Source organism: Nycticebus coucang, chromosome 3 (assembly GCF_027406575.1).
Source record: "Nycticebus coucang isolate mNycCou1 chromosome 3, mNycCou1.pri, whole genome shotgun sequence".
Taxonomy (NCBI): Eukaryota; Metazoa; Chordata; class Mammalia; order Primates; family Lorisidae; genus Nycticebus; species Nycticebus coucang.
In genome coordinates, this window is record NC_069782.1 from 139,536,548 (window position 1) to 139,552,093 (window position 15,546).

Below are 15,546 nucleotides of genomic sequence, written 5' to 3' on the forward strand. Positions count from 1 at the left end.
TGGTAGCATAGAGAAACAGCCATTACAAACTAAGCAACAAAAAGGTTGTCTGTTGTTATTTTTAGCCATATTTGTACTTGAATAGTAACATCATTTTCCAGTATGAAAAACAGCATGGATGCTCCTTGACTTACAGTAAGGCTGCATCCCAATAAACCCATCGTAAGTTGAAAATGTCATAAAGTTGCATATGGATTTAATATACATAACCTACTGTACATCATAGCCTAGCTTACCTTAAACATCCTCAGACTCTTACTTAGCATACAGTTGGAAAAAACATCTAACACAGAGCCTATTTTATGATAAAATGTTGAGTATCTCACTTATTGAATACTATCCTGAAAGTGAAAAGCGGAATGGTTGTGTGGGTACTCAAAGTATAGTTTCCGCTGAATGTAAATTGTTTCATGCCATTTTTTTTTTTGTAGAGACAGAGTCTCACTTTATGGCCCTCGGTAGAGTGCCGTGGCCTCACACAGCTCACAGCAACCTCCAACTCCTGGGCTTAGGCGATTCTCTTGCCTCAGCCTCCCAAGTAGCTGGGACTACAGGCGCCCACCACAACGCCCGGCTATTTTTTTGGTTGCAGTTTGGCCGCGGCCGGGTTTGAACCCGCCACCCTCAGTATATGGGGCCGGCGCCTTACCGACTGAGCCACAGGCGCCGCCCGTGTTTCATGCCATCTTTAAGTTGAACCATTCTCAGGGACCATTTGTAAATGTACAGTAATGTAAGTTGTTAGAATTTTTATTAATCATGAATAATGAGCTAAAGTAATTGGAGGATAAAAAACTATAAAAAGTAGCCAGGTGTGGTGGTGTAGGCCTATAGTCCCAGCTATTGGGGAGACGGAGGCAGGATTGCTTGAGGCCACTGTGCACTATGATTGCACCTGTAAATAGCTACTGCACTTTAGTCTGGGAAACATAGTGAGAACCTGTCTCTGAAAAAAAATTATCAAAGGCTAAAATAAAATTATGTAATTATCTTTTTCCTAATATGAATATTGCTTATAATTAATTTTAAGACTAAAGCGAGATTCCTTGACATATCTTAATGGTGTCTCTTACGCTTAGGAAGTTCTTTTTGTTTAACCATTATCTTTTCTTTCTTTTTTTTTTTTTTTTTTTTTTTTGTAGAGACAAGAGTTTCACTTTATTGCCCTCGGTAGAGTGCCGTGGCGTCACACAGCTCACAGCAACCTGCAACTCCTGGGCTTAGGCGATTCTCCTGCCTCAGCCTCCCAAGTAGCTGGGACTACAGGTGCCCGCCACAACGCCCGGCTATTTTTTTTTTTTTATTGCAGTTCGGCCGGGGCTGGGTTTGAACCCGCCACCCTCGGTATATGGGGCCGGTGCCCTGCTCACTGAGCCACAGGCGCCGCCCAACCATTATCTTTTCTTATCCCTTCTTCAGTTTGTAATTTGTAGCTCAGTAATCAGGACTGATTCCCTGCAAAAGAATTCTTTTTAGGCTTCTCAGATAAGCATTAAACGAATTAATAACCTCTTTAGTATTGTTTTTTTTTTAGTATAGTTTTTCATTGTCTTGAACCATGACATACTAACAGTTTTTAGAATCTGGAAATGATCTAGACTTGGTATATAGTTGCTGTGTCATAGATTGGTCTAATTGTGACACATTAAATGTGTGTATTTCTATAACATTTAAAACTACATAGACTATTTCAAATTAAATATTGAAACAGATTTCCAGTAATTACCACACAATTTCTTGAAGTTTCTTTCATTAAGGATGAAAGCATACTGTAAGAGAAAAACTGCATGGAGTTTTAGACATTAGGAAATAGGTATAATTAGGTGGCCCCTGTGTTGTGGTATAAAAAAGTGGTCTACAGAATAAGATGTAAGTCTATGTAATTTTGACGTCCTTTTCATAGTTATTATTTTTTATTCAGAATCGAAAGCTGTTTAGTTGAGAAGTTTTGTTATCCTAATTTAATATCTCTGCTGTTTCGGCAAGGGGGGATATATACTAGTCTTAAAGAAAATGTTCTCTGTTGAATCAGGCTTCTTACTGTGCACTAGACTTTAAAAAATGTTTGAAGAATGTGAATGTACCACTTAAATGACAGATTTCTCATTTTTCTTATTTCTAGGAGGGTACTGGTCCTCGTGTTATTTCTGCATTTGTGGAGATTATTTTTGATAATTCAGACAACCGGTTACCAGTAAGTATCTTTTTTTTTTTTTGGTAATGATTTTGAGAATTTTACTGATGTAGCTAATTATTTTCAAACTTTGAAACATTTATAGCTCTGGTTAAGCTTTTTTTTTTTTTTTTAATTTGGCCGGGGCTGGGTTTGAACCCGCCACCTCCGGCATATGGGACCGGCGCCCTACCCGCTGAGCCACAGGCGCCGCCCTGGTTAAGCTTTTATAATTTTTAGCACATGCTAAAATAATTATATACTTTACATACTGATTTTGTCATGTCATTGTTAACCAGAATATAAGAATATAAGTATAAATATTCTGGTGAACAATGAATGAGAATGTATAGTCTATTTTGAAAAAATCTTTGTTAGGAATATTGAGTATTTATGGCATTATCTTTAGTAAGATAATTGAAATTTGAAATAAATAATTACAGTCAAGGACTGTAAAAATGACTATAAAAATGTTCTGCTCTGGGCGGCACCTGTGGCTCAGTCAGTAGGGCGCCAGCCCCATATACCAAGGGTGGTGGGTTCAGGCCCGGCCCCAGCCAAACTGCAACCAAAAAATAGCCGGGCGTTGTGGCGGGCGCCTGTGGTCCCAGCTGCTTGGGAGGCTGAGGCAGGAGAGTCACTTAGGCCCAGGAGTTGGAGGTTGCTGTGAGCTGTGTGATGCCATGGCATTCTACCGAGGGCCATAAAGTGAGACTCTGTCTCTACAAAAAAAAAAAAAAGTTCTGCTCTACTATTAAATTACCCTTGGGCTTTACATTTTTTCTTAGATCGATAAAGAGGAAGTTTCACTTCGAAGAGTTATTGGTGCCAAAAAGGATCAGTATTTCTTAGACAAGAAGATGGTCACGTAAGCATTTTTCTTTAAATTTACAGTTTGTTTACAAACAAATAAAAATCTTTTATTTGCCTCATATATGAGATATACTTGCCTCATATTCTATAAATCAATACTTAGAGCATAAACATAAAAATCATAAGATCCTCTGAGACTGATAAAACAAAGGTTTTATTGCTGGTCTTTTCTCCCTAATGCTTCTTAACCCAGGAGCTACTCATTCTTTGCTTATTGTTGGGTGTTTTAAAAGTATTTATCTAAAAAATTAATTTTAATGTTTATCAACAGGAAAAATGACGTAATGAACCTCCTTGAAAGCGCTGGTTTTTCTCGAAGCAATCCTTATTATATTGTTAAACAAGGAAAGGTAAAAAACAATTGTATGTCCATTTTATTTTTTGTTTTACAGAATTTGTTTTCTAAGGAATTCTTCATTTGAATGATGAATTAATTTGATTTACTGATTCTGGTGGTTAAGCTGAAGCAAAAGTGGACCTTACTGTCTTTTTTTTTTTTTTTTTGAGACAGAGTCTCAAGCTACTGTCCTGGGGAGAGTGCCGTGGCATCACAGTTCACAGCAACCTCCAACTCTTGGGCTTAAGCAGTTCTCTTGCCTCAGCCTCCTAAGTAGCTAGGACTATAGGCGCCTGCCACAATGCCCAGCTATTTTTTTTTTTTGGTTGCAGTTGTCATTGTTCTTTAGCAGACCTGGGCTGGGTTCGAACCTATCACCCTATGTGTATGTGGCCGGCATCCTTGCCAGCTGAGCTACGGGTGCCGCCCTGTCTTTTGTCTTTATTGATTTATGTTATATTGAAGTTTATTAACTTTTACATGGTTATAAAGTACCGAATAGATCCATTGCATACTGGGACAGAAGTGTTTTAGTAGATTAAGTAGATCTTGTTTTCTGTATTACTTCCATAGTGGAAGACATTATTGGCGTATAGAAGTTGTAGTGGTCACACATAAAAATATTGTAGAAATTTGGGTGGTGCTTGTGGCTCAGTGAGTAGGGCGCTGGCCCGTATACTGAGGGTGGTGGGTTCAAATCTGGCCCTGGCCTAACTGCAACAAAAAAATAGCCAGGCGTTGTGGCGGGCACCTGTAGTCCCAGCTACGTGGGAGGCTGAGGCAAGGGAATCGCCTAAGCCCAGGAATTGGAAGTCGTTGTGAGCTGTGTGATGCCATGGCACTCTACCAAGGGTTATAGAGTAAGACTGTCTCTACCCAAAAAAAAAAAAAAAATTGTAGAAATTCTATAAAAGTGACATTTGGGGGTGGCACCTGTAGCTCAAAGGAGTAGGGCACCGGCCCCATATGCTGGAGGTGGTGGGTTCAAACCCAGCCCCAGCCAAAAAACAGAAAAAAAAAAAAAAAAAAAAAGTGACATTTGAAAAAATTGCTTTCTAAAGGTAATATTCTATATTACTCAGTTTATCACAGAATTAAAATATTGAAAAGCTTATATTACCAGAAATTTACCATAATGTTACATATTTTTTCCCTTATAGAGATTGTATTTTTTGTTATTTTTTAGTAGCTAAACTATAAACTTTAGCTGTTTTGCTGTCTCCTAATACTGTCAACTATAACTAAGATAATTTCTTATTCTCATAACTTACTCTGTAATGTCCTAATAGTTTTGTGTCGTGTGTCTTTTGGACTAGGGGAAAATTCTTGAAGATATCCGTTAGTTACAATACTTTATACGTGTACTAGAAGCTTTTTGAGATAAGTATTGGAAAGTTAGCATTCAGAAGAAGTGATTACAAGAATATGGAGACTCAGTTTTGGAAAATGTACTAGAAGAACAAATTTTTGAAAAGGCTATTTTCACTATTTGTGGGAGGAAAATTTCTTAAAACAGGTTGATTGGAAAGCAGTTGTCTGAGTCCCCTTTTTCCTCCCAACACAGTCCCTTTTACTTCATTTCAGTTTGTGCCCATCATTTTAGATAAGCCACCCATAACTACCTTATAAAAAAGATTGCCTTCCCTCCAGGAGGGTAATGGGTGGGGCCACATCTATGGTGCATCTTAGAATGGGTACAGGCGATTGCACTAATGTATACAGCTATGATTTAACAATAAAAAAAAAGAAAAAAAAAACATTGCCTTCCCTCTAACCCTATATGCTTTATTTCCTTAATCTATTTTATTTTTCTTCATGACACTTAAATTATGCTGTTTTGATATGCTAATTTTCTGTCTTTCCCACTAGAATGTAAGCTCCATGAGGGCAGGACCTTCTCTGCTTTGTTATTTGCTCCTTTCCCAGTGCCCAGCAGAGTGGCATATATGTTGTAGCCATTCAATAAATAATTTTTAAGTGAGTAAATCAAATGAATGAATATGTTTTATTGGGGTATCCAATAATGAGAATCTGATTTTAAAAGTATATTGGAAGTGTGCATAGGTTATATGTAAATATTGTGCCACTTTATATAAAGAAATTGAGCATCTTGAATTTTGGTGTCCTCAGGGGGTCCTGGAACCAATCCCCCATGGATACTGAGGGACGATTGTACTTACAGCTTTAAAAAAAATGTATCATCAGTTACGTGTTCCACTTGTAAAAATAACTTGTTCTTTGGTAATGGAGCTTCTCTTTTATGTATTACCATATTGACTAAGAAAAAATAGTGGTATTGGCTATTCTTTCATTTATTAATGTTACCATAAAGGAGATTTATGAATATATCAATTTGAATTGGATTTTATTTGCAAGTTTCATTTAGGTAAACATGATATGGATATATAGGTATATGTCCTATATAAATTATATTAGCCAAATCACAGGCTAGTTAAAATTTAGCACACGAATATAGATTGGGCATCCTTAATCCAAAAATCCAAAATTCAAAGTACTCCAAAATCCAAAACTTTGATTGCTGACATTATAATCAAATGAAATGCTCACTGGAGCATCATTTCAGATTTTTGGGTTCAGGTTGCTCAGCCAGTAAGTATAAATGGAATTTTTTTTCTTTTTCTTTTCTTTTTTTTTTTTTTTTGTAGAGACAGAGTCTCACTTTACTGCCCTCGGTAGAGTGCCGTGGCGTCACACGGCTCACAGCAACCTCCAGCTCTTGGGCTTATGTGATTCTCTTGCCTCAGCCTCCCGAGCAGCTGGAACTACAGGCACCCGCCACAACGCCCGGCTATTTTTTTGTTATTGCAGTTTGGCCGGGGCTGGGTTTGAACCCACCACCCTCGGCATATGGGGCCGGTGCCCTACTCACTGAGCCACAGGCGCCGCCCTTCTTTTTTTTTTTTTTTTTAAGAGACAGAGTCTCACTTTATCACTCTCGGTAGAGTGCTATAGTGTCACAGCTCATAGCAACCTGCAACTCGTGGGCTTAGGCGATTCTCTTTGCCTCAGCCTCCTGAGTAGCTGGGAGTACACAGGTGCCCGCCACAATGCAGGACTTTTTTTGTTGCAGTTTGGCCAGGGCTGGGTTTGAACCTGCCACCCTGCATATGTGGGTCTGGCGCCTTACCCATTGAACCACAGGCGCTGCCCATAAATGCAAATATTAAAAAGATCCGACAAACTAGTAAAGATAGTATGTGTTTAAAAAAAAAGATAGAAAAGAAAACGTTGAAAGTTCTAAGGGTGTCCCAACTGTGGCTTATGGCTTGCAATGAATGCTTATCTGTGGTGACAGTTACTATGAGAATTATGCACGGATCTTTTTGTTACTCATCAGCTTTAGTGTTTGTGTACTTAATGCATGACCCAAGACAAGTCTTAGACTAGAGGTTGGATGCTCCTATGTGTAAAACTTCTGCTTCCCAAGCATTTAGGGTAGTACTAACCTATAGATATACTCAACCTATACATGAATTAAAAACTCTCAGGGTAGAGCATTGTTTTTCTAAAATTTTTAGATTAACCAGATGGCAACGGCACCAGATTCTCAGAGACTAAAGCTATTGAGAGAAGTAGCTGGTACTAGAGTATATGATGAAAGAAAGGAAGAAAGCATCTCCTTAATGAAAGAAACAGGTAAAATAAATGTGATTCTGTCTGTCCTTTTTTTTTTTTTTTTTTTAGACAGAGTCTCAAGTCTCAAGTTGTCGCCTTAGATAGAGGCTGTGATATCACAGCTCACAGCAACCTCAAACTATTGGGCTTAAATGATTCTCTTGCCTCAGCCTGCCAAGTAGCTGGGACTACAGGTGCCCGCCACAACGCCTGGCTATTTTTTTGTTGCAGTTGTCATTGATTTAGCTGGCCCCAGCTGTGTTCAAACTCACCAGCCTTGGTGTATGTGTCTGGCACACTACTCCCTGAGCTATGGGCGCCGCCCATTTATTTATGGATTCTTTATGTTGCAAATTACTTTTTCATTGTGTTATAATTATAAAGGGAGTTATGTCTATTATCAGAAATATATTGTATGATTGGACAGAAAATTAGTTTGAGACAATTTAAGGTTGCAATTTCTAGTAATTCTCTTTGAATAAAGAAGTGCTACTGTTAGATACAGTAATACAGCACCTTTGCAAGTCAACTTCTTTTGCCTCTAACTTCCTTGTCAGTTGTTAGGACAACAAATTTGGATGCATTCCTGCAGGAAAACACTGGAGTATAAGTTAGCATTAGATTTTAAATTGTTCAGGAATAAGTAAATGTAAAACTTAAACCCTGCTTTGCTTTTCATGGGCTGTGTCATATCATGGCTTGGAGCAGTGGTTCTCAACCTTCCTAATGCCTCCTACTGCCGTGACCCTTTAATATAGTTCCTCATGTTGTGGTGACCCTCAATCATAAAATTATTTTCGTTGCTACTTCATAACTATAATTTTGCTACTGTTACGAACCATAACGTAAGTATCTGATGTGCAGTATGTATTTTCATTGTTACAAAGGGGTCGCAGCCCCCAGGTTGAGAACTGCTGGCATAGAGTCAGAAAGTTTTGGATTAAAAATCTGACTTAATTAATTAACATGACATTAGACTTGATTTCTCTGGCCCAGAGCTTCTCCATTTGTAAAATTCTGTAGATTATGATGATGAGTAGAGGGTCAGAGTAGCCCCATCATGGAAATATGGAAATATGTAATTATCCAATATGTGGCAGCTACAGATAATGTTGTTATTAATAAAAATTAAGAATTCATGGGCGGTGCCTGTGGCTCAAGGAGTAGGGCACCGGTCCCATATGCCAGAGGTGGTGGGTTCAAACCAGCTCCGGCCAAAAACCACAAAAAAAAAAAAAAAAATTAAGAATTCATAACACCAGTGACGTTAGTTTTTTTTCAGTGTTTGGGGGAGTGCACACTGTCTTTTTTTTTTTTTTTGGCCGGGGCTGGGTTTGAACCCGCCACCTCCGGCATTGCACACTGTCTTTTTAAAAGGAAGCTTAAACTGAGGCCCTTTTACATGTAATACAAGATCAGTGTCACTATATATAAATTTTTTTTCTGATGCTTTCTGATAAAGCATCTTAATTGCCATTTTATTATCTTAGATTTGGTTACCATGTAATATCAAAGAAATAAGGCTACAGTTCTTAAGAGTAAATTTATGATACATTTGAGAAATGATGTTATTACATAAAAGTTGTATTCAATTCCTCTACCTCTCTCCCTGGTTGTTTTTTTTTTGTTTGTTTGTTTGTTTTAAAGAGGGTAAACGGGAAAAAATCAATGAGTTGTTAAAATACATTGAAGAGAGATTACATACTTTAGAGGAAGAAAAGGAAGAACTAGCTCAGTATCAGAAGTGGGATAAAATGAGACGGGCCCTGGAATATACCATTTACAATCAAGAACTTAATGAGACTCGTGCTAAGCTTGATGAGGTAAATTATTTACCTTTGACACTTACATTAATTTTGCTATTATGAACATGTTAATGTCATGCAGTATTCACATTTTTCTTATTTTTAATTTCAGAATAATATGAGGGTAAATACAATTAGGTTACATCGTTTGCTTCTGTAATGTTATTAGTCTATGTATTTTCACTTTTCAGTTATTTTAAATAGAAACTTTAAAAAAAACTCAATAAATTTATTAGTCAGCAAATTTTTTCTTTGAATTTACTCTAAGGAAAATGCCTTGTTTAGATCAGGCTATAAATGATTAAGAAAAGGCCCCTTGTTGGTCCTTGCTATAGTTACATATGAAATATAATCAGACCAGATAAGGGGAAAGCCAACCTTAAGTTTTCTTGGATGTTTTTAGAATATATTTTATAATTTGATTTTTAGAATTTATTTTATAATTAGTATGGCTGATACTTTGTGTACCATTTATTTAGGTAAGTTTCAGTTTTCTATTTAAAACCATTTTTAAAGTTTTTTTTTGCAAGTATATTTTAAGTAAATTGTTACTTTTGGTTTATTTTAGCAAAAATAAAATTTACTAGGTGTTATGAAAAACTAAGCAAATACAGCAAATAATCTAAATACAGATTTGAGGTGGCGGCTTTTTTTTTTTTTTTCCAGCTTTCTGCTAAGCGAGAGACTAGTGGAGAAAAATCCAGACAATTGAGAGATGCTCAGCAGGATGCTAGAGATAAAATGGAGGTAAGATTATAAATAAATTTAGGTGAACTTTAAGGCTTTTTGTACCAGGATTATAGAATGGTAACTATAAGGTGGAATCACAGGGATTGAGATTTGACAGACAGAATAGTACTAAAAGAATAAATAAAAGAAAAAACAGGTACAGAATTAATGGTATCACAGTTCTGTTGTACATCTAATTGCCTAGCTCATTTTTGTTCCATACTTTTTGGGTAGGATATTGAGCGCCAAGTTAGAGAATTGAAAACAAAAATTTCTGCTATGAAAGAAGAAAAAGAACAGCTTAGTGCTGAAAGACAAGAACAAATTAAGCAGAGGACTAAATTGGAGCTTAAAGCCAAGGATTTACAAGATGAATTGGCAGGCAATAGTGAACAAAGGGTAAGTTAAAATGCTAAAAATGAAAGACCTAATTAAATTTGGGAGAGTGGGAATTGCAGAAGAGAGTCCTTCCTGGGATGGGTTCATGTTTGAATTTTTTATAAAAGCTTACATTAAAATTTACACTTGAGTAGAATTTAATAATATTTTCTTGTTCCTTACATTAAATTAGTTGCAAGACTAATTTTTATCATGAGTGTTTTTTGTGAGAAAACTTTAAAAAATTATATGTAACCCCAAGAGACAATATTTTATGGTAGACTTAAAAATCAGCCAAAAAATTTTAAGCAGATTGCTTTTTGATTTGTCTTCCTTTATTTACAGAAACGTTTATTAAAAGAGAGGCAGAAGCTCCTTGAAAAAATAGAAGAAAAGCAGAAAGAACTGGCAGAAACAGAACCTAAATTCAACAGTGTAAAAGAAAAAGAAGAACGAGGAATTGCTAGGTCTGGGAATATTCATCAATACTTTAACTTTCTGCGTAGTTCCTTTATAGAAAGAACCTGGATATGGGCTATAGTGCACTAGCACAGTAAAGGGCAAAAGTTATGTGCTTACTTCAGAGAAAAAATAGGTAATGTTCACTACGGTGGGCCATGGATATGTATTGTACACATACTGCCTAAATTATTTCTCTGCGAAAAACCCTAGGATATTGACATGATCCCAACTTTAGTAAACTTGAAGCTCTTGGAGGTTAAGTAACTTGCCTTAGATAACTATATAACATTTAGATAACTAAATGTTGGGCTTTTTAAAGCATTCGTCATGTTCTTTTTTTCACTCAAAGGGCATCTTACTATGTTTCATTCTGCAGCTTTCTTCACTCAGTGCTGTTTTTTTTTTTTTTGCAGTTTTTGACCAGGGCTAGGTTTGAACCTGCCACCTCTGGTATATGGGGCCAGCGCCCTACTCACTGAGCCACAGGCGCCACCCACACTCAGTGCTGTTTAATAGACATTTTAAGTTCTGTGGATTGGGCTTGCCAATGTTTACTGATTTCACATGATTTATTATATTATCCTGTTTTTATGTCACTTAACATTCCTTTTAGTGAGTTGTCTATTTATCCTTTGCTTTTTTTTTTGAGACTTATTTTCTGTTTCATATGAGTATTTTATGTAATCTGAACATTAATATTCTATATATTATAAATGTTTTCTCTCATTTCTCTCTCTCTTGTCTTTTAATCTTTAATCTCCTCTTAATGTAAGGAATTGCAAATGCTTATGTAGATAAGGGTAATTAGAACATTTTTGAAAATAATGAGGTGGGGCACTAGAACTTTCTAAATTTACTAACCAGTCCAGACCTGGAGTAAACACAGGGTCTGCCTGAAATCCTCAGGTTATAAGATGTTCTTTGACTTTGTGATTGAAGTTAAATTGCTATTACATAAAACTGGGTAGTTCATGGGGCTGTGTTGCTTTTTACACTTATTTCCTTTTTTATATAATTTTTAAAAATGGCTTTATATTTCTATCTATAGTTCACATTATTCACTGCAGTTAAACTTTGTTATTTCCTGTTCTCATTTTCAACCCCATTCTCTTCTATCTTGTGTAGATTGGCTCAAGCTACCCAGGAAAGAACGGATCTTTATGCAAAGCAGGGTCGAGGAAGCCAGTTTACATCAAAAGAAGAAAGGGATAAATGGATTAAAAAGGAACTCAAGTCTTTAGATCAGGCTATAAATGATAAGAAAAGACAGATTGCTGCTATACATAAGGATTTGGAGGACACTGAGGCAAATAAAGAAAAAAATCTGGAACAATATAATGTAAGAACTTTTATTGCTGCTTTGTAGAAATCTTTCAGAAGATATAAACTTCTACAGTTTTATCTACTTCAGTTTCTTTTTTTTTTTTTGAGATAGTCTTACTTTGTCACCCTCGGTAGAGTGCTGTGGCATCACAGCTGACAGCAACCTCAAACTCGTGGGCGTAAGCGATTCTCTTGTCTCAGTCTCCCAAGTAGCTGAAACTACAGGCGCCCACCACAATACCTGGCTATTTTTTTGTTTTGTTCCAGTTGTCATTGTTGTTTAGCTGGCCTGGGCCAGATTCAAACCCGACAGCCTGGGTGTGTGTGGCCATGCCCTGCCCTCTGAGCTACGGGCAACGCCTCCAGTTTCATTCATAAATTTACATGGTACTCTTTAAACTAAACAAGACAGACCCTTATTTAGAAAAGGCCAACACAGCTCCGTGCACGTAGCATAGTGGTTATGGCTCCAGCCACACACACCAAGGGTGGTGGGTTCGAACCTGGCCTCGGCCAGCTAAACAACAATGACAACTGCAACAAAAAAATAGCCAGGTGTTGTGGAGGGCACCTGTAGTCCCAGCTACTTGGGAGACTGAGGCAAGAGAATCACTTAAGCCCAAGAGTTTGAGGTTGCTATGAGCTATGATGCCGCAGCAGTATACTGACGTCAACATAGACTCTGTCTCCAAAAAAAAAAAAGGCCAGAACAGTTTAATACACATATAGTAGTTCTTTCTTTTTTTTTTGAAAGAATATTTTGTCTATGTCAATGAGTATTCATGTAGATTAAGTATGCTTATAAATGTATTATGAATCGGGCGGCGCCTGTGGCTCAGCCGGTAAGGTGCTGGCCCCGTATATCGAGGGTGGCGGGTTCAGACCCGGCCCCGGCTGAACTGCAACAAAAAAATAGCCGGGCGTTGTGGCGGGCGCCTTTAGTCCCAGCTACTTGGGAGGCTGAGGCAAGAGAATCGCTTAAGTCCAGGAGTTGGAGGTTGCTGTGAGCTGTGTGATGCCATGGCACTCTACTGAGGGAGAGGGAAAATGTATTATGAATCTACCGTTAATTATAACATATCATACAGTCTAAAACAACTTTATATTATTTGTATATTTATTTAGAGACACAGAGTCTTACTCTCTTGCCCTAGGTCGAGTTCTGTGGCATCATAGCTCATAGCAACCTCAGACTCTTCGGCTCAAGTGATCCATGTTACCTCAGCCTCCCAAGTAGCTGAGACTGCAGGCACCTGCCACAATATCGGGCTAGTTTTTCTATTTTTATTCTTTTTAAAACTTTTTTTTTTTTTGTTTTTGAGACAGAGTCTCACATTGTCACCCTGAATAGCATGCTGTGGCATCATAGCTCCCAGCAACCTCAAACTCTTGAGCTTGAGCAATTCTCTTGCTTTTATCTCCCAAGTAGCTGGGACTATAGGTGTCCGACATAATGCCTGGCTAGTTTTTCTATTTTTAGTAGAGATGGGGTCTCGCTCTTGCTCAGGCTGGTTTTGAACTCCTGAGCTCAGGCAATCCACTCGCCTTGGCTTCCTTGAGTGCTAGGATATAGGATGACAGGCGTGAGTCATTGTACCCAGCCTAGTTTTCCTGTTTTTAGTAGAGATGAGGTCTTGTTAAGACTGGTCTCCAACTCCTAATCTCAAGGTATTGGCCTCCAGAGTGCTGGGATTAGAGGTGTGAGTCTCTGCACCTGGCCTATCTTATTTATTTTTCATTATTTTATATTCTAACATAATTTTATTAATAACTTACTGCAAAATATATTTTTTGTGGGTTAAAACAATGATTTTATAACTTTTTAAAATGAATTTGACATTATTTCATTATTTGCATGTTTAGCTAGCATTTCCTTAAAAATTAAAGTAGAAGATAAAAATCATTTCCAGAGTAAGACAGATCTTATTATTTGAAATGAAATAATGCATAACTATGTATGGTTGAGCAGAAGGTGATTTTGAACTTGATGAGAAGGGAGTGTGCAGGACAGGTGTAGTACACAGAATCTTCTTACCCTATGAAATCTGTACCAGTTGGTTATTGGTTAGTTTATCAAAAAAGTGCAATAAAAGCATGAAATCTTAAAATACATACAATACATAGGTATACGTGTGTATATATACATACATATAAAGCATTTTATTTTAAACAGGTATACATTCGTGTTTCAGTCTTTTGATGTAAAACCTAAGAGGGTTTTTTTTTTTTTTAGTATGAGTAGTGATTAGAATTTTTAAGGGACTTTTCTTTTTTTTTTTTTTTTTGTAGAGACAGAGTCTCACTGTACCGCCCTCGGGTAGAGTGCCGTGGCGTCACACGGCTCACAGCAACCTCTAACTCTTGGGCTTACGCGATTCTCTTGCCTCAGCCTCCCGAGCAGCTGGGACTACAGGCGCCTGCCACAACGCCCGGCTATTTTTTTTGTTGTTGTTGCAGTTTGGCTGGGGCTGGGTTTGAACCCGCCACCCTCGGCATATGGGGCCGGCGCCCTACTGACTGAGCCACAGGCGTCGCCCGGGACTTTTCTTACATGACTTCATATAATTACACCTGTTCTTAAGAATAGGATCCAGGATCCATCTACCATCAATAATGTTGCTTTTAGTTGTCATGTTTCTTTGCTCTAATTTGGACCAGTTCTTCAAGTCTGTCTGATTTTTTGTGACTTGACATTTTAAATTATTTTATTTGTTATAAAGTATATATAAATATATATACATTTATTATATATTATTAAGTTATTTCTCCCTAATCTTATAGTTGATTTGCCCATTTAATTCAGTTTTTAGTGATTCATCTTTGTTTTGTTTTTTCAGTTTTTGGCCAGGGCTGGGTTTGAACCTGCCACCTGCATATGGGGCTGGCGCCCTACTCCTTTGAGCCACAGGCACCGCCCAGTGATTCATCTTTGAATGTGTCCAAAACATGTCTTTAAAGAAACAACTCTTTGCATTCATATCTCTTTATTTAATATAGTTGCATGTAATCATATAGCCAAAACAATAACAGTGGGGAGCAAACACAACTGCCTGTGTAAGCATAAATAACTAGTAGATAAGATGAAGAGGAGTAATAGTAGCTTATTGGTTTTGAAACTCCATTAATCTGTGGTCTTTGTCAGGATACTTCATAGAGGTAAGGGAAGAATGGGGATTGATTCTGGTAGTGGAATTGGTTAGTATAGTTTCACCTATGATAGTTACATGTCCTTTGTTCAAATAAAACGAGTTTTACCTCCATGGAGCCATCAACTTTAGCAGATGCTCTTTTTGAAAGAGGGGTGATAAACCATGGTCTTCTATTGAGAGGCTTTATTCATTCTTTCTCAAGGTTGAAGTTCATTATTTTCCAATATTTTAGCCACAGCTTTGGGTATCAGAATGACAGCTTGTGAAGTTGAAGTCTTTCCCTTACTATAAACAGATGATTTCATAGTGCTGGTTGTATTATGTAAACCAGCCTTTTGCTTCTTGGTATAATCCTAAATTAATTTTCCACAGTGTATTTTTAGCACCTGCCCTGCAGTATCAAAACCCTTTTGATAGTTCTGTTATGCTTTATTTTGTTTCATATTTATGCAATACAAATTCCAACATGCTTATCAAACGTTAAGTTTCTGTCATTAGTGTTATCTTGGCCCCTCCTGTAATGTGTTGTTCCGTACAGTCTGTAAAATACATTATTTCAGCATTTAATATAAGTAACTTATTTTATAACTGGTTCTGATTATCATCATGGTTTCAGAAACGGTAATGTTTGGGATATACCTGCAAAAAAAGAGAATGTGGGATTTTAGAAATAGTATAAGC

At 37.2% G+C, this 15,546-nt stretch overlaps 1 protein-coding gene across 3 annotated transcripts in view; it reads left to right on the forward strand.

Annotated features, from left to right (window-relative positions):
• SMC3 (structural maintenance of chromosomes 3) overlaps positions 1-15,546 on the forward strand; it is a 47,419-nt gene that overhangs the window by 12,270 nt on the left and 19,603 nt on the right. For all 3 annotated transcript variants that reach the window (XM_053583614.1, XM_053583616.1, XM_053583615.1), the window contains 9 exons: positions 2,123-2,194; positions 2,962-3,041; positions 3,318-3,396; positions 6,923-7,040; positions 8,667-8,842; positions 9,491-9,571; positions 9,788-9,952; positions 10,277-10,398; positions 11,519-11,732. In XM_053583614.1, coding sequence (XP_053439589.1) covers positions 2,123-2,194; positions 2,962-3,041; positions 3,318-3,396; positions 6,923-7,040; positions 8,667-8,842; positions 9,491-9,571; positions 9,788-9,952; positions 10,277-10,398; positions 11,519-11,732 — 1,107 coding nt within the window. The remainder of the gene's footprint in view (positions 1-2,122; positions 2,195-2,961; positions 3,042-3,317; positions 3,397-6,922; positions 7,041-8,666; positions 8,843-9,490; positions 9,572-9,787; positions 9,953-10,276; positions 10,399-11,518; positions 11,733-15,546) is intronic.